At 36.7% G+C, this 19,990-nt stretch overlaps 1 protein-coding gene across 3 annotated transcripts; it reads left to right on the plus strand.

Moving 5' to 3' along the window:
- The first annotated feature begins 6,636 nt into the window (after positions 1–6,636).
- LOC131036821 (protein IQ-DOMAIN 30) lies at positions 6,637–18,831 on the plus strand. Of its 3 annotated transcripts, none has more exons than XM_057968809.2 (8): positions 6,637–6,774; positions 7,130–7,229; positions 7,423–7,573; positions 15,944–16,276; positions 16,451–16,678; positions 16,785–16,865; positions 16,970–18,290; positions 18,435–18,831. In XM_057968809.2, the coding sequence occupies exons 3-8, from the start codon at positions 7,463–7,465 to the stop codon at positions 18,470–18,472; spliced, it is 2,112 nt and encodes a 703-aa protein (XP_057824792.2). In that variant the 5' UTR covers positions 6,637–6,774; positions 7,130–7,229; positions 7,423–7,462; the 3' UTR covers positions 18,473–18,831. The 3 variants fall into 3 exon arrangements, with proteins under 3 accessions (XP_057824792.2, XP_057824793.2, XP_059074582.1); XM_057968810.2 differs by having other exon boundaries at positions 7,429–7,573; XM_059218599.1 differs by lacking the exon at positions 6,637–6,774 and having other exon boundaries at positions 6,829–7,229.
- Positions 18,832–19,990: the final 1,159 nt, after the last annotated feature.

Consider the following 19,990-nt stretch of genomic DNA (forward strand, 5'->3'; position numbering starts at 1 on the left):
CGATGGCAATTTCCTGTCTTATGACCCTTGCTCTTATGAAATTCACAATATTCATCATCATTCCACCAATTTGGTTTCACCTTTGGTTCATATGGAGGAAAATCTGGAATAGTGATTACCTTGTTTGCCACTAGCTTTTTGAAAACTGACTCAAGTGGTTCTCCCAATGGAGTGTACTTCCTTTGTGATTTGGAAGTTGTTTGAGTATTCACCTGATTGTTTGTAGAGCTTGATCCGGAAAAAACAATTTTGGGTCGTACTGAATTGGTGTCAACAACACCATCATTGACTGTGTTCTTGGTTTTTATTCCAAAATCTTGGCTTATCTTTTCCTTTAAAGTCATCTTTGTTTTCCTTGAATATCTTAATGACTCCTTGTTCAATTAGGACCTTTTCTGTCGCTAATCCTTTTTCAATGACGTCCTTGAAGGTAGACAAATAAGCTTTCCTTAGATCATAGCCAATGTCTTTGTTAACATTTTGGGTGAACATCTCTACCATTTGTTTCTGTGGAAATTCACAAGAGCATCTGCTGGCTAGATTTATCCATCTTTGTAAAAATAATGAAAAAGATTCTCCATCCCTTTGCTTGGTGTTGCACAAAGTAGTGACTGATATGCCTGTCTCTATGTTGTAGGAGAAATGTTGAATAAATGCCTCTATTAAGTCACCCCATGACTTAATACCAGGTGGAAGTTGGGAGAACCATTCCATAGCTTGATCGCCTAAGCTCTGTGGGAATAATCTCATCAAATATGTCTCTTCTGCTACTACCTCAATGCAAGCTGTGAAAAATTGTCTTATGTGTGCCTAAGGATGCCCTTTTCCTCTATACTTATCAAACTTAGGTGTCACAAAATGTGTAGGAAACAGAGACATTGGAATGCTCCTGTCAAATGGATAAGGACATATGTCTCTCATTGTGTATGTTGGCTTTGGTGTATTTATGTCCTCCATTTTCTTTTGTAAGTCCCTGATTTGTTCTTCCAAATTGCTCTTAGGTGGAGATCGAATTCTTGGACCATACCCCATGCTTGAGGCACCAATTGGAGGAGGAACATGTTGCATATATGGATGATATTGATCATACACATGTTCATATGGAGGAGGTCTATAATGATGCTGCGTATATGGACCACTTGGTATAGATTCATGTTGAGGAACAAAATATCTGCTTTGTCCATGTATACCATACTCTACAGGCATGTCATGAGTTTGTTCTAGTGTGTTGCCCCCAAATTTGACACGGGGTTTCCTTGTGTCCAAATTTTGAGCATGCCTTTGAATATCCAATTGCTTTGGTGGTTGATCCTTAGCATTGATATGTGATTGAGCATATTTTTCTGCATAAGACTTCCATAATGGTCTGCGAAGGTGAGTATCATAGGCTTGACCATGTGTGTATGGGACCTTTGGTTTTTGAAACAAAGATGATGGTGATTCAGGCACCATATGTGGTCCTCTATTGCCTCCACTATTAGTCCTCCTTTGATCCATGTTGGAGTGAGTTTGTTGCAAAGATCAATTTTCCATTATTTGAGACATGTCAAAATCATGAGGGATCTTGGCTCCACTTTGTGCCATCACTTGTAAGAAGTATTGTCTATCTCTCCTCATTATTTCCTCAACCAATCGATTAAAATGAGGATTCATAATGGTGTCTTCCACTTCTGCTGAATGTACTGGAATGTTGTCCATATTGTCATTGTGTGTATCATTTTTGTTTGTAGTGTCCATGTGCTCAACATTCGGAATGTTTCTATAGGCATCCATGTCAAGTAATGCAGTATGATCAGAATTGAAAAAGATATCATTGTCATACTCATAGGAACTCATGTTTGTGGACTCTTGAGCCTCTTTAGCTTCTCTCCTAGATTTTTGGGAACGAGTTTCAACCATGAACTAGGTATTGACCAAGATGTGTGAGACTAGATGAAAATGGAAAGAGTATGGAAGACCAAGAGTTGGATGGAATGTAAATGAATCTGAAGTGTACTTGCAATGTCCAAAGTGTAAGACCAAGTATGTATGTAGTAGAGTAGGTGTGGCTTCCAAAGAGAGGATAGTTTCTCTTGATGAGGTAAGTTGACCTTGACTCTAAGTAAGACCAAATGAGACCCAAAGGTGATAGACCTTGATGAGGGACCACTTAGAAAAATGTTGTTGTATGTAGTGTGTTGACAAAGTATGATGAGGACAAGCAAGTGACCTTTTGACTCAAGTTTAGACAAATGTGAATGTAATGTAAGGTATAAAGCAATGATGGACTTTGTAAGACCCAAAGACAGGTTGAATGCTAGATGAAACCCTAGAGAAATAACCTAGGAAGCTCAAGAATTCTAAAACTGACTGTGTTTGTTTGCTGGACTGTAAAAGTTTTTCAATTCTGAACACAGACGTGCCTGTATACTGCACAGACGCGATTTCTTGACACAAATGTGGTTCTGTTTAACACAGACGCGAGTCTGAGATTTTGTAAATGCAATGTTGATTCTGAGAACACAGACTCGTTTCTTCCCTTCACAGACGCGATTATACGACACAAACGCTATTATGTCAGACACAGACGCGTTTCTGCAAAATTTGTGCAATTTTTTCCAATTTGTGAAGTTGCTTTGTTGTGACCAAATCTAAATGTTTAACTATTTTTTTGTGACAAGATGACATAGTGTTGATGAGGACTCAATGTTTGCAAGTGTTTAGACTCAAAAATATGACTGAAAGAAAGTGTGTTGTTTGATGTAAAAATGTTTTGTATACACTTGAAGACACAAAAGACACAATGTTTTGCTGTTTGGTCTTGAATGTTTGAATGTTTAAAATAAGTCAAGCACAATTCTTATGGCCAACCAAAACAATAGTTGTTGATCCCACATGGGGTTTTACCCCCGAGGCTACGCTATTCAGAGTGGATACTTAGATGCTTGACCCCACTGGCTCCACCCTCGGCACTCACTTCTCGGGGCAACCAAGCATCAGTCCCCACAAAAACTCCTTGTGGCGAAATTTGTATCTCTACAAAGAACCGTATGTGTGTGGGCCGCTACCAAAGGTCCGACCTCCTGCCCCAACAACTAGAAGGATTTGGGCTTCTAAAACAAAAAGGTGCTAGTAAGGGCATCCGCTCATGTGGCCATACATGCGACACTTTCAGCTCTGTAAATACAGAAGGCTCCCAGCCGGTAGGGGTTATGCCCTACAAATGATCAAATAAATTTGATCAAACGGGTTTATGGGGAGACATAGTGTCGGTATGAACTAATCAACACATGTTATTCATAGTTTTCACCATGAATACGGTTATTTATAGTGGTTTGGAAGAAGATGGTTTTTCTTTTGCTACCACTTTTGCTACCACTTGGGTCGTTCTCTCCTCACTAGTAGTCCTAATGACCACACAGGGAGATAGGCCCTCTAAAGATGAAACAAAAAGAGGCTATTGCTCAAGACACAAAAGACAATGATTCAATTTTAGTGCACCAATTGAAGTGTTTGCTAATCTATGAAAACAAGGCACACAATAAAGATAAAAAACCCTTGCCAAGGTCCTGCAACAAAGATCTATTAGTAGTTTGGATTGTTTCAAATGATCACCCCTTCCTGCAAGCACACAAGTTAGGTAAATTTTAGATCCAAAAGACTTTGTGAAATGGGGGCCTTCGACAAACGATTTTGCTTTCAAGACAAGCTGCACCAATTTCGTTAGCTAGATCTGAATATATTAGCTCAAAATAAACTAGATCTGAAAAACTGAATGACTAAAAACTTGAATCAATGAAAATCCAAAATGCAAAATAAGTGTACACAGACGCGGTTACCATAAACACAAACGCGACTTCTGGACGCAGACGCGCCTGAAAATCACACAGACGCGATTCCGGAACATAGATGCGGCTTCTGGATGCAAACGTGCCTGAAAATCCCACAGACGCGATTAGGGAACAAAGACGCGATTTCTGGAATCTGCAAAAAAAAAAAAAAACTGTCGAGGGTGCAGATGCAATCCCAGATGTCGCAGACGCGACAGAAAACCAAAAACGCGATCCGAAAGTACGCAGACGCGAAAATATCGAAATGTTGTCGGAAATGTTAGATCTGCAACTTCAAAACACCAAATCTGCAACAAGGATGTTAAATGCAAAAGGAATAAGAGTCCCACCGGGCGTGCCAAAATGTATATGGTGAAAATGGATAACAACAATATAATATTGAAAGACTAAATGGATTCAACCACAAAACCCTAGCCTGATAACAACAAAGATCCACCATAACATATGAAGATTACCTAAGACAATGCAAATCAAATGAAAGCACAAAGATTATACCATCACATGTCCGATAGGGTTTTGGATCTCCATTCTTCCTATCTCCATTGATCTTGCTTGATATATTTGCTCTCAGATTTTATATGTGCACAAGAGCTCAACAAAGAACGGAAATGTGGTTGCATGTAGGATCGCATATGAAAGTTCAAAAGCGTAGTGTAGTCAAGTAGTCCACCCAGGGTTTGATAATGAAGGAATCATCTCCTTATATAGAAGACACTATAAGAAATGGAGGGATAAGATTGAGAGGTGTAAAAGAGGTCGGCTATGATTAGAGGGTAGGTAGAGGAAATAATAAAATAATGAAAGAGGTAGGTAGTGTAGGAATTAAGAAATGAATGACATGTGTCATGGGTAGAAAAGGTTAATGAATTAATTAATTAAATAAATATTTATTTAATTAATAGAAGAAGTGGGATCAATTAAATAAATAAAATATTTATTTAATTTAAGAAAAGGATAATTTAAATAAATAAATGTATTTATTTAAATGAGAAACAAGGCTAGAAAAGGATAAATGAATTAATTAAATAAATAAGGATTTATTTAATTAATAGAAGAATTAGGCTTAAAATAATTAAATAAATAAAGATATTTATTTAATTAGACATGACAATTTTAGGTGTCTACATTTAGAACCCTAAACAATAACTGTAAGCTCCTAACTTAGATACAAATATATGCTAAACTTTTTGTACAAATCTAATGGATTGTTTAGAAACTTGAAATGCACCAAGTTAGGGTGTGTAAGTGTTGGGTCCTCTATTCTAATAAGAAAATGATGAATATGCAAACAACTTTAAGCTCTTAACTTAGATACAAAGATACGCTAAACTTTTTGTAGAAATCTAATATCTCATTTAAAAACTTAACATGCATCAAATTAGGGTCTGCAAAAATTGGGTGCTCTATCTTAATAAAAAAGATGAATAATTATGCATATTTTAATATATTAAACTTGACATGCACCTTGTCAATGGGGTTCTGTTCTAATGGCAAGGCCAAAAGGTTCTCAAGATGGAGGTCTATGTTTGAATCCCCAAAGTGACATCCAGTGTTGGAATTCCAAGTGATGGCTCTTGAACTTCCATTGTGACTTCCAAGTTGATTTGATTTGAATAAGTGGCTTCTTACTTGAATATGTTGATTGGTGAGGAGGTCCCCCTTGTGACCTTCCTTGGACTTAGGCCAAGCAAAAAATCTCGTAGTTCACCAATTACTAAAAAAAATGACATGCACTAAGTTAGGGTGTGTGAAAATTGGGTCCTCTATGCGTTCGGGTTTACCTTCTACAAAATTGATCAGCCTAGGTCTTCGACCTCTAGTGAGTTATGGGAGGGGGGGGGGGGAGGTTGTCCTATCTAGAGCTAATCTCCAAATCATTGGTTTGTCCCTACCAATTCCTCAAGTAGGTTATAGTGGGGGCTTGTCCTATCTAAAGCTAATCTCCAAATCTTTGGGTTGTGATCAGGCCAGGTCTTCAATCTTGAGTGGGTTATAGGGGGGCTTGTCCTATCTAGAGCTAATCTCCAAATCATTGGGTTGTCCTTACCAATTCCCCAAATAGGTTATAGTGGGGGCTTGTCCTATCTAAAGCTAATCTCCAAATCATTGGGTTGTGATCAGGCCAGGTCTTCAACTTGTGGGTGATAGGGGGGGCTTGTCCTATTTAGAGCTAATATCCAAATCATTGGGTTGTCCTTACCAATTCCCCAAATAGGTTATAGTGGAGGCTTGTCCTATCTAAAGCTAATCACCAAATCATTGGGTTGTCCCTATCAATTCCGCTTAATTGCTAAAAAAGACAAATGTCAAGTGATACTACAACCGCCAATTAAATATAAAAAAATAAAATTATATATTCATTAACATTTTTATAATAATGAAAACATATTCTAGTAATGAATGAAACTAAGTCAAATACCATGACAACTATAAATACAAACTCAAATATTGAATCCTTTTGGAGAGGTGTGACGTCTCACAAGGAATATCAAAATAGGTAAATTATCCTTACTCCTCACCTAACTACTTATACTGCGTGCTTAAACTACTGTAACTAAAAGAAACAAGTCATAGTTGAGTACACACTCATTCCATATTTGTCGGAAGACACTAAAAGCCAAACTTCACTAAACAAAGAGATTAAAATACATTAAACTCCCTCGTCGTATAACGGTTATAAATTGTTTTCCATACGGAGTTAGTTGGCAATCTTTTTGAATTTAGAGAATATCAGTGGATTTAGTGCCACCCGTTTAAATGAGGTACACGTAGAAGGCTAAAATCCACTGTTAAGCGAATAAAAAACACCCTTTTAGGAGGCAGTTACAAAGGTACTCCATACTAGAGGGGTGGCAACGGACTTCAAATCCGATTTCAATGCATTTTGATCCAATTCAGCACTCCGCCAGATGTGGAGACTGTCTGATGATGCCTCTATTTGGGGGTCAGTTTATCTAGATCCACTCCACTTTTATCTGCATCGGACCAAAAGGTCCTTTAGGACGACCTTAATCCGATGCCAAATTTGTGATTGTGTTAGATATTGTTGTAGCAGCTTAATTTATCTGATCAGTGTATAAAGAAAAAAAAAGACTTAAAAATGTCTGTAATGTCAGAGCAGATTAGAACCAGCTTCTGAAACAAAACGTTTTCATGTTCTGCAGTGGAATGGAAATCATATTTGGATCAGCGTAGTGTTGTTTTACTGTGTTTTTTGTGTAGTGGGTACGAGTGAATTAGAAGATTGAATGAGTAATGGTGGGGTGAATGTATCTTTTTTTGTATTTATGAATGTTCAGAGCAGCGGTGGATGGCACGAGCTATGTGGTATTGCTGAGCCGCATTGCCCGTGAGAGAGCAAGATACCCAACAAAGCATAACATAAAATAACAATCAGTGGTACGCTGCGAACGTTCTTATTTTTAAAAATCCCGTTCCTCGATTTTGTATTTTGTTTTAGGTGCTTCTGTTTTGTCTGAGCATGAAAATGTAAATTTTTTGTTTTCTTATGTCATTAACGTCTGAGCCCATTTAGTTATTTTTCTAGTAATATAGTACTAGGCCTGTATTGACAATATGCTCCTGTGTTTAGCTGCAGGGATTCTGAGCTTGGTCGATCGTCTGTGGAAGATATGGGGAAGTCTCCCGGGAAATGGCTCAAAACTCTGCTGTTTGGGAAGAAGTCGACCAGATCTCGTTCTACAGAGAGGCTCTCGAGGAAGGACAGCACTAGAGAAAATGGGGTCAGTGGATATCTACAGATCTGGTTACATAATTTATTTATTTTTTTCAAATGTTGAGGTTATGTGTAGGGTTTGGAGACAATAGGTTGGATCGATCATGGCTTTTTTTCTAGTTTGGTGTTGAGAGTTATAGGACTGCCTAACCACTTTTAAGGTTCTGCAATTTTCTGTTATAGGGAACATTAAAGGTTTTGTAAAAAGTGGCTTGGATCGAATTGCAGATCAGCTCGTGTGCTCTTTCAGCTTAATTTTGTAAATTTTGCCATTTGAAATGTTACTCGTGGCTAGAAGTTAAGGGTTTGGACGTGGTAGTTTGGATCAGACTACATGGGCTCTTTTCAGATTATTTTTGGTTTTACAATTTCTTTCCTTATGAGTGATTTTGGAGCCAATCGTACCCCCAAAAAATGGAGAACAGCTCACGGACTGCTTTCTGCTTATTTTCCTTTCTTCAAACCTTACACAGAATAATGTGGCTTAAAGGACTTTACTCTTGACTTTAAAATGATCCTCAAGTATGGTGGATGAGGTGGGATTCAATATTGTGGAAATATCGACAGTGATCAGCTAATTGACTGCCTTCACTTCAGTTTTGTAACTATTAGGAATCGATACCGACTTTCCTATTTTTCAAAATTTCCCTTGCTTAAACCGATCTTTGTACCAGATTCAGAATAGAGGTGTAGGTCAAATATAGATTAATTAATGGACTGTTTTCAGTTTAGTTTTGTGACTATTTGGGCCGGATACCTCTTTCAAATTTTACATGGAATAGCCTGGTTCAAACTATTTTTTTTTTTTTTGAGTTTTCCTTATTAACAGAATTTAAGGCCTCAGAAACAATGCTCTGGATTAAATTGGGGATCAGCTTAGATGTGCAGAATTTAGGAATATATTTTTCCATTATTAACTTTCACCTTCAATGGTCTGGTTATTTGAGTGCAAATCAGAGCTTTTATATTTTGGTGACAGAAGTTTGGTTATTTGAGTGCAAATCAGAGCTTTTAAATTTTGGACAAAAGTTTCCTGTTTCCATAATGTTCTCTATGGTATGCTTCACGTTTTTGAAAGCAGTGGATTAGATCAAATTGCACATCATTTTTAACAAATTTTTTTGTTTTAGTTTCGCACATTTTAGAAGTCGCCATCTGTTTTTCAGTATCACACACAGCTTGTTAACTATATAGAGCAAAATATTATTTTCAAATTGTTTCTTATGGATAGGTTTTAAGATTTGGAAACAGTTATTTGTATCAAATGATTGATATGCTGTTTACGGACTGTTTTCAGCCCTCTCTTACAACATTCAGGAATAGACGCTCACTTTTAAATTTTTTCCTTCTATACAAAATGATAGTATTTAAATCAACTATTCTTTAAACAGAATTTTCCTTATGAGTGGACTTTATGCTTTTGGAAGCAATGACTTGATTATAATTGGGGGTTGATCCCGACTCTAGTTTTACAAGTTTAAGGAATGATTAACCACTTCTGGATTGTACACAGAAAAGCTATGTTTAAACTGGCGATCCTTTTTTGTTTGTCTACAAGGCATTATTCATATTTGGATTCACCAGAGCTTTTGACATTTAAAAGAAATTTGCCTGCTTCCGCTTCAAAGGATTTGGAAACGTGGCCTAGATCCAATTGCCAATCAGCCTGAGGATTGTCTACAAGGCCTTATTCACATTTGGATTCACTAGACCTTTTGACATTTAAAAGAAATTTGCCTGCTTCCGCTTCAAAGGATTTGGAAACGTGGCCTAGATTCAATTGCCAATCAGCCTGAGGATTGTTTTCACTTCAGTGTTGTAGTTTTAAGGAACAAACACAACCTCACGTGAATTTATTTCAGATTTTTAAGTTTGTCAAATCCTTTGAGGATTCCAGGAGTTGGCTGGTGCTTATTAATTTTCAGAGAAGGTTATCTGTTTTCAAGAATAGGCCATATGGGTATGTATAAAAAATATAGCACCATTCCATTAAAATGACATCTACATGGAAAACTGAAAGTGTAAATAGAATTCAATTACAGGGATTTAAAATGGGAAATACTTTGCAAAAGGCTGAAAATGAAAAAAATAGGCAGTTATAAGCAAATAGTAGAGTTTTTCTGAAAAAGATGGGAAAAGAATGTGGGTTGTTGAATAAGCTGTTTTCTTTTACTCTTTTTTGATTTTTTCAAAAACTAGTGGGTTTTTGACTGGAAAAAGTGGTTAAACATAAAAATGGGCGACAGATTGACCTGAAACACCCTGACCACTGGTCCATGTGTTCTCAGTCTCACGAGTATCTGCATTCTTTTGTCATTTTTTTAAAAAAAATTCTATGAACACATATTTTTAAGGTTTCCGTTTTACAATATGTTGCGCGTTGGTTCATGGCTGCTTTTGATACAGTAATTTTTAGGAACAGATATGCACTTTATTATATTTTATGCTGAACACTTGAATTGAGCCACAGATCAGCTTTCTAATTCTGTTAAGAATTTTTAGCTTTTGGGAGCTGGCCAGAGCTTTGTTTATTTCAGAAGAAATTATGGCGAGATTTTGAGGCTTTGAAAACTCTAGGGTATTTGATCACATTATGATTCAGCCCATAGATTATTTTAGTTAAGAACTTAGAATCACATGTCTCATTTTGGATTTACAACCTTCAGCGTCTGAATGGTTTTATTCCAACCATAGATTGGTTTTTTATGTTTGTAACATTTTCGTGGGTTTTGGGGGCTTTTCGATTTTGGAATAAAGTTATCTGGTTCTGATATTGCCTAGGATCTGAATGGAGCCTTCCATAATTGTGCTTTTTTCTTGAATCTGGGAAGAAGAGTGATGCAATTCTTCTCAAGGAAGCCTTTTCTGCTCACGGAGAGGATACAGATCAGTTGAATATAATGAAATTATATTTAAAGAATTGCCTGGTCATGGCTGCTATCTTGGCTATTATTTGATGACTGGTTGAAGCCAGTTTTCTGCATCATTTTACTACACTTTTAGGCACTTGAAGTACGGTACTCTCTAAGTATCTACTTAATTAGTTGAACCTGAGCAGGGAAATGAAGTCTTCTAGCTGCACAATTCTGTCAGGATCTTACAAGGAGATTGTTTAAAACTTTAAACTATTAAATATTGATCCAAATGGATCATACTAATTGTAATAAACATGCAAAGACACAGATTTTTGTTTAAAGTAAATTGGATCTAGGAAAACTAAGAGCAGGTGTAGGTGTTGGATAATTTACAGAGCAGGAAAAAAGAGTCTGTACTATGAAAGCAGTACCACATTTGTGGCCATCTCCACTAATAGTAAACATGCCAGAACTTGGAATCCAAACTGAACAGTCACCATTTCGGCTTCCTGCATTGATTGAACTTCTTCTTAGGCCTGGAGAATTCTGCTGTACATGGCAATCTATAAATAAGAGGTTGTATTACTTTGTAAAATGGGCACAGGAGGACAATTATATGTTGTATCTGCCTGGATTGATGGAGGAGGGAACAAAAGTGTATGCTGTATCTTCTTTTTTCAGAATTAAAGAGAACAATTGTGTTGTATTTCCAAGAGGTGAGGTGCAAAAGGAAAGGAGCATGGAAGCATAGCCAAACAATGGAGATAGGCAGCTAATGGAGCAATGTACGGATTGCACCCAAGCCAAGGTATTGTTGCATGGAAGAAGGGGTAGATTGTATCCATATATTTTGCACACTCATTGTATTTGTCAATTTACTCCATTATATAGGTAGTATGCAAATGCCACTACCACAATCTGTTTTTCCTCTCATACGAGGGTTTCCAGGATAAATATGGTGTTCCCAATTCTTCTCTTCCTATCTTGATTGTCGTTTATTTCTAAATTTCTTATTAAGTACCACAACACAATTTTTTGTTTCATGATTTTTACAAGCTTAGGGTTGAGAAATTATGGATCGATTTGGTATCAGAGTAGATTGTGAAGTAGTGAACACTTGGGATGTGGAGCTGCATAAAGTGTACTGCTGGATTTGCAAAAAGAAAGAAGGGTGGGTTGTTATCACTTGGATCTGTGAATCTGGTAATGTTCAAAAGGCTGATTCCCACCTCAAGGAGCCAAGAGAATTATTTGGGTGCATGTATAACATTATGACCAAGTTGTAGCGTGTTTTCTTGCATGGCAATGTAGTTCATTGTAGCATTAACAAAGCTGTACCATTTGTGTGTGTAGGAAGTAGGGGAGGAATTTCTTTAGTTATTTCTAACCCACAGCATCCATCGTAGCTTTGCTTAGAGCATCACAAGAGACACTGCAGCTAATTAGAATTGAAACACAACCCACAAGTAAGGGTAAATTATCCCATATCCTGAACTTAAGACCAAAGCTTCTTTAACAAGGGAGGTGTGTTCTGACTGGATCATAAAAATTATAATAAACATGCAAAGACATGGATTTTTGTGAACAATAAATTGGATGTAGGAAAACTATATGCACATGTACGTGTTGGAAAGATTACAGAGCAGGAAAAAGATGGTTGCAGAAGTTTCCTGGACTGTATACCACATTTGCGGTTGCATCCACCAATAATACACGTGCCAGAATTTGAATTCTGAACTGAACAGTCACTATTTTCAGCTTCGTGTGTCAATGCAATTCCTTATTGGGCCTATGAGAAACTTGCGGTGCATAGGAATCTATGAATTGGAGGTTGCATGGGAAGAAAATTTCATGTTGTGCCTTCTCAGATTTATGGAAGAGGAAACAATTTAATGTTGCATCTTCTTCTTTTACAATTAAGGAGAACAAAATGTAGTATCTCAAACGGATAAGAGGCAAAGCAAAGGAGCATAAAAGCAAAGGCAAATATGCAGCTAATGGAGTAAGGGCTAGATTGCATCCGTAGACAAGGTCTTATTGAATGAAACAAGGGGCAGATTGTATCCAATTATTTGCACACTAATTGAATATTACAATTTGCTACATAATATAGGTACTAGGCAATTGCCACTGCCACAGTCTATTTTTTCTGTCTTTAGAGGGTTTCTAGATTAAAAATAGTGTTCTTAATTCTTCTCTAACTTCTCTTCCTCTCTTGACTGTTATTTATTTTTTACTTAAGTAGCATAGTATAATTTCTTATTTCATGATTTCTACAAGCTCAGGCTTGCGAAATTAAGAATCAAACACTATTTACTTATAGTAGCATTGCTGCATTAGTGCAATGACTATATATGCATATTCTTTGAATCTAAACTTAGCTGTAAAAGTTGGCTTTCATTACCTGGTTGAGCACAGATCATCTAGATTTGAACATAATATTGTAATATGAGTCAATGAAGATTGACTTGAAACTATGCAGAAATGCCAACAAATTATTACATAATTTGATACACTACAAAAACACCATCTAATACATGATATCAAAATCTTGTTAGCATTTAGTGATTGTCTCATATGACTTGAATTTCATGAGGGGCTTAAAATTTCTGCTAGCATTGCTGGGGCAGGTGTGTTGGTTGATTAATCTGCAGATGTTATTGCATTTGTATGTTCCATCTCCAGCCTGTCTCTATTGTTGAGTCTTGACTATACTTTTCCAGTCAATCAGATACTCAGTTGTGCTGTGAGTCTGTATTCTTCTTAACTGCCATTAGTATCTAATTTAATTTTCTATCTTCTTGCAGACATGATGGGTTCGGATATCTGGAATACTAATTTTTTGGTTGCAACAAAAAATAATAAATACTTTCTGGATGGTAATTTATATTTTAAGATGGCTCCATAGAGGGATTCTGGATCAATCATTATAGGAAATCCTCACTTTGGAACTGTATTGCAGTGTTAGGTTTGATGTCTAACAAACTATTAACCGCCAAGGCATATGAAGAACATAGTTGAGCCAAACTGATGAAAACCGTCATTTTAAGATTTTGCTCTCTTGCAGTTTAATTTGAAACGAGTGACATTTGAACATAGAAATTCTACTGTATATTAAATTCTGGCTTGTAATGAAGAGCAATTGACAATAATCTTAAAAAATTACTTTTTTGAAACATTGCTTAGAAACAAATTAATTTCTAAAATCCACTTCAGGTAGAATCCCGATATTGTCCCAGTTAAGCATTTCCAAGGTTGGATTTAACACAAATAGGTTTGTTCCTCAATGGATTTTAAGGGCGGACACCAGTGGTTTGCATTTCTTAAATAGCCAAGCATGATTTTAGGGATGTTTCTGGAGATATATTGAGAAATGTAAATATATTGAATCAGCGTATACTTTTCTGGAGACAGCACCTTTTTCTCCAGATATTCTTCTGAAAAAGGTTGAAAGAGATTAAAATCCAAAGACCAAAGCTGAAAGCAGAACAGAGGTTTTGATTGACCTTATAATGCATTAGTTCAGGGAGGATAAATCACCTTATCATTTATCAATGACCAAACCAACTCTGTAAAACATCTCCAAATATTAGAAACGTCATTATTCTTCGTACTTCTATATGCAGTGGAAGGTGAAATGATCTTCTGATAAGGCCTGCATCACATCCTTGCTCCACCTAATAGAGAAAATGTGACGAGTCACCAAGAAAGATCCAAGAATGAAGGTTAAAGAAATCAAACAAAAGTGCATTTGTGAGCAAAAGCAAATATAATGCCAGTTGGTAGTTGTGAATCTTCTTTTTGTGCCACTTCAGCAGGATAAAATTTCTTTTGCTTGTTAAAATTTCCTCTTAGCTAGTGAAGGTTTTCTCATATTGGGGTATTCATACAATAATGTGCAAGGGTAAGGTCGTCACACAACTGAACTGGTAAAAAGCAAATCTAGTAAAGCAGGAGCCATTTATGAAGATTCCATGGATTCAAATTTCATATCAATGCATATCTATCTTTTATGCTATACACCAATCTCCACTAAAAGTTACGAGTTTGATAGAGGAGTTCCGTTAAAACAATTGCTTCTAACAGGCTCTAAGGGCTCTGCACAGTTCATGGATTTAGGCTATCAAGCTCACAGATTATGCAATTTTCAACGACAACAATGTTCAAAGAATCGGCTAAAAAAAACTGATTAAATGTTTGGGCAGATGCAACTAAGAAATAATACTAAACTAGCATAGATGTCTTAATTATATCTATTTAAAAGATGTCGAGAGATATTGATCTTGAGGCACCTGTATTGACCTAGGTTAGACAGGCACCTTGAGATTGGTATCTCTTGGTGTCTTTTAGGTAGATCCATTTAAGATATCTATGCTAGTTTATTAGATTTCTAAAAGATTTTCACACCCAACTATACATCCAATTGCAGGTGGTGATAGTGTGAGTGTTTATGCAAATGAAAGCTCACCCTGTCACCACCCACAATTGGGTATAATAAAGTTTTGACATGTAAATGGCTGTTAAATTTATGTTCATTATAATTAGATTATTTGCATAATAGCCCAACTATCACCACTCGCAATTGGGTGTTATCAAGGTTTGACAGTAAATGGCTGTCAAATGTATGTTAAATGGTTTTATTGATCCATTTAAGATATCTATGCTAGTTTATTAGATTTCTAAAAGCTTTTCACACCCAACTATACATCCAATTGCAGGTGGTGATAGTGTGAGTGTTTATGCGAATGAAAGCTCACCCTGTCACCACACAATTGAATATAATAACCACCCACAATTGAATATAATAAAGTTTTGACATGTAAATGGCTGTTAAATTTATGTTATTTATAATTAGATTATTTGCATAATAGCCCACACTATCACCACTCGCAATTGGGTGTAATAAAGGTTTGACAGTAAATGGCTGTCAAATGGTTTTATATATCCACTTCTCCCTTACAATTCCCTTGACATCATTGTAGTTATGCCTTCAACTCAATTTTAGTTGAGGCTCTGAAGTCTGCCTTTGACTGAGAAATTAGATAAGTTCTACAAATTTAACTCTCCATAATGAAAATGAGACGTATCATGCGTGGGAGCATAGTTGCAGAATCTGAATGCATAATTATCCACTGCACAAAGTAGAAAAAACCAATAACACAATTTCCTTTCCAATTATTCCATTTAGAATTTTTGTCAGAAATTGAGTCTGCATCCAACCTCAGAAGAATGACTTACTCGATCAGTAGCAGGTTTCAAAAAGGGAAATTCAGAATGCTTTAATCCACTCTGTTTTTCCTTTTTAATATCTCAATTCAAGCAATGATATTTGATACCTTAAAGGAAGGATAGGCACTTTCTGTTCCTAGCTAGACTGTAAAAGCGTAAATGTTTGTTTGTTGCATGTTGTTCTCTGTTCTTAGCTAGATTTTCAGGTGTAAAAGCATAAATGTTTTCTGGTTGCATCTTGTGTTCCATTCACCAAACTGTAGCTAATATTGTGCTATATTTTTATTATTTAGAAAAAGTCATCAAAGGATCAAGATGTGAGAATTCTGGAGAATGAATCACATCAAGACCATGTGTCCAGTGCTATTGCACCACTGGAACCATCATCTGTAAGCAGAGACAATGAACAAAATGGTCCCGTTCGAGAGCAGACTAAGAAGGCAGGATTTTCTGGCGCAGAAAAGTTAGCTGCCTCACCATCAATTGATAAATCAGTTTCTATGCTGGCAGATGAAGAACAATCAGAGTCTTGTATACAGGAAGTCATTACTACCAGGGATGACGTGGAAAGACTAAGGGAAGAATCAGCAGCCATCAAAGCTCAATCTGTTTTTCGGGGCTATCTGGTACTAGGTTTTTATCCACATCTATTTTGTTGTTTGTAATAAAATCTATTATCTATGTTTATTAGCATTTTATTTTTTCTGGCAATTGCCTGAATCAACTTGCTGCATTTTTATCGTTGGTGGCTGTGATCTCAAACATTTTAAAATGATCAAGCCTAGATTTTGTTTGTGTAGGCCAGGAAAGCATTTCGAGCCCTACGAGGCCTCATAAGGCTACAAGCTCTTGTTCGGGGACATTTGGTTAGGCGACAGGCTGTGGGAGCCTTACGCTGTTTGCAAGCAATTATTAGATTGCAAGCTCTAGTTCGTGGTCGCCAAGTTAGAATGTCAGAACAAGGATTGGCTGTACAAGGGAAACTTGGACATAGGCACAAACATAATCGTCCAAGAGGAAATGACTTGGTAATTGATTGAATGAAATTATCTTGTGGAAGTATTATATTAATAGTATGTTTGCTAAAATGTTGACTGCTGACACATTTACCATAATTTGTTTGGATTGTTTCAGGAGAGAAAAAGGTCCACAGGTTTTATGGCCAATGGAGCTTCACAATCAGAAAAACTGTTGGCAAATGCATTTGCTCGTCAGGTAATAATAATTTTGCATAACTAGTCTGAGTGATGACATTTCTTCCAAACTGTTCTTAAATTGCTGCATATATTGATATCGATTTCAATAATTGTTGGAGAAAGCTTTTGGAGCATGCACCCAAGGCAAATTCTCTACGAATTGATTGTGGTCCTGACAATTCCAATTCGGGATGGGTCTGGATGGCACGTTGGATGTCTGCTTATCCTTTGAAATATTCTGAGGAGACAAATAATATATCAAAGAAGCAAAAGACAAGCGAGAATGCAATGTCAACTGAGACTGAAGTGGAAAGGCCAAAGCGCAACTCAAGGAAGGCTTCAAATTTAACATCAGATCATTTTTCAAATCATCCAGATGTTGAATCTGAGAAGCCAAAGCGTGGTCTACGAAAGGTGTCAAAATTAGCAACAGACTCTGTTTCTGATCATCATGAAGCCGAGGCTGAGAAGCCTAAACGGATATTTAGAAAAGGGTTCAATTCAACAGTGGATTCGGTTGCAGACCAGACTGAGGTTGAAACTGAGAAGGTTAAGCGCAACATGAGAAGGGGATCACATTCAATTGTGGATTCTACATCAGATCATCCAGAGGTAGAAATGGAAAAGGTTAAACGCAACTTAAGAAAGGTGTCAAATTCAATGGTTGATTCTACAACAGACCCACCTGAGGTCGAGGCTGAAAAGGTTAAGCGCAGCTTGAGAAAGGTATCAAACACAACAGCAGATGCTGTATCAGATCATCTGGAAGTGGAAGCTGAGATTCCTAAGCGCAGTTTTAGAAAGGTGCCAAAGGCAACATTGGATGCTACATCAGATCAAACCAGCATGCAGACTACAGCACATAACTCCACAGATACAGGAATGCATGATGAACCAGTTAAGCATGCAGCTCCAGATCATTTCTCATTTGATCCGTTATGTAAAGAGCTTGAGACAATTTCCTCTGTCCAGGAAGTATCTCCAACTCAGCAACCAAGTCCACCTGAAATTATTTCCCAAGAGGATGAATTATCACAAGAAAAGAAGGAATCTTCTGTTTCAAATGGAGATCTTCTACCTTCCAAACATGATAATATTGATTCAACTACCAAGACAGAACCTGAACTTCCCGTGACAGAGCAAAAGACAGGTAGAAGACGTAGCTCATTTGGATCTGTGAAAGGTGATCATTCAGATAACAATTTGCAAGGAAGTCCATCAGTTCCTAGCTATATGGCTGCAACCGAGTCAGCAAAGGCAAAGCTTCGTGCTCAAGCTTCTCAAAGGATGAGTCCAGATGTTCAGGAGAAGAGCACTGGTATGATAAGAAGACATTCTCTTCCATCAGCACCCAATTTGAAGCAGCCTTCCGTGTCTCCAAGAACTCACAGGGTGTTGCCACAAGTTCAAGCAAGAAGTAGAAGCGACCGATCTCTTGGCACTGGTAGGAAGTCAACCTTATAATTGAGATTTTTGAGATTATATCCACAGTTTCTAATTTTTAGCCCATTTGGGTTTAACTTGTAATTCATTTGTTTTTAAGATGGCAAGTACTATTGAGACTAATAATGTTTCATTATGACTGCAGACAAGGCAATTCATGTCCAGGCTGACTGGCGGAGGTGACAAGTATTGAGCTTTTCTTGATATTTAATGCATTTCCAGCATCCTTGAGTGGCTTTTTTGTGTAGTTTACAAGTTTAGAGTGTATTGTGCTTTATATGCCTTGAAATGTCAAGGACCTTTGAGCTCATAATCCGGCTATGTTGTATATAGAAAGCAGCCCCTACGATATATCTATGATGTTTGCTTTCTGGAATACATTCTTTATGGGTTCGCAAGCGGCGGCTGATTGCAGATTGTTAACTGTTGAAAATGTTTGAGAAGGTTTTCAAACTTTGTTGTCGTGCACTTTGAATGTTTGTGAGCTACTATATATATTTGATTTGATACTGTATAATAATATGGGTTTCAATTCAGAGGTAGAGCTTCTCTTTTGTGTGGATGCTAAGATGATTTGTATTCCAAAATATATCCTTATGAATATGATATTTTATTTTAATTTCACTTAAAAAGACTTGCGGAGGGTAAATTGAGTTCTGAAAACAGAAGGATACATTGAGTCACGAAAATAGAAATGACTTGCAGATAAAATGTTGGATAGGCTAGCATGTTGTCTTAATTTGGAGTGAATTATTATGTAGAAGCCTGTGTTTAATTGGGGTTTTAATTGGAGGGAGAAATGACAGAAGCTTGGTTTTGCAAGTTTAGAGTTTATTGTGCTTGATATGCCTTGAAATGTCAAGGACCTTTGAGCTCATTATCCAGATATGTTGTATATAGAAAGTAGCTCCTACCACATATTTTCATGATGTTTGCTTTCTGGAATGCATTTTTTATGGGTTTGCAAGTGGCGGTTGATAGCAGATTGTTTACTGTTGAAAATGTTTGAGAAGGGCTTGAAAGTTTATTATTTTGTACTTCAAATGCCTGAGCAAATACATAATTGATTTAATAATGGGTTTCAATTCAGAGTTAGAGCTTCTCTTTTGTGTGGATTGTGCTAAAGATGATTTGTATACTGAAAATATGTTGACGACATATGCTTATGAATATGATGTTTATCTCAATTTCACCCAAGACTTATTAAATGTTGGATATATTAGCACGTTGTCTTAATTTGGAGTGAATAGCTAGGTAGAATGTCATTGGGTTTTTAACTGGAGGGAGAAATGACAAGCCTGCAATCTCAAGAACCTGCGAGCTCATAATCCGTCTATGTTATATATAGAAAACAGACTACATATTTATGATGTTTGCTTTTTACAATGCATTCTTTATGGGTTTGGAAGCGGTGGTTGATTGACAGTTGATTGCAGATTGTTAACTGTTGAAAGTGTCTGCGAATGGTTTCAAACTTTATTATTGTGCACATTGAATGTCTGAGCAAATATATATACTTGATTTAATGCTGTATAATAATATGGGTTTCAATTCAGAGTTGGGAGCTTCTCTCGTGTGGATGATGCTAAGATGATTTGTATTCCAAAAATATGCTGATTACATCTCCTTATGAATATGAGATGTTTATTTTAATTCCATCTAAGACTTATGGAGGATAAGATGGATTATGGAAACAGAAAG

Source organism: Cryptomeria japonica, chromosome 3 (assembly GCF_030272615.1).
Source record: "Cryptomeria japonica chromosome 3, Sugi_1.0, whole genome shotgun sequence".
Classification (NCBI taxonomy): Eukaryota; Viridiplantae; Streptophyta; class Pinopsida; order Cupressales; family Cupressaceae; genus Cryptomeria; species Cryptomeria japonica.

Coding starts and splice junctions, on each gene's coding strand:
- LOC131036821 (XM_057968809.2), top strand. CDS start 7,463: ATGGGGAAGTCTCCCGGGAAATGGCTCAAAACTCTGCTGTTTGGGAAG. Junction 16,277..16,450: donor CTGTTTTTCGGGGCTATCTG/GTACTAGGTTTT, acceptor TTGTTTGTGTAG/GCCAGGAAAGCATTTCGAGC. Junction 16,866..16,969: donor CAAATGCATTTGCTCGTCAG/GTAATAATAATT, acceptor TGTTGGAGAAAG/CTTTTGGAGCATGCACCCAA.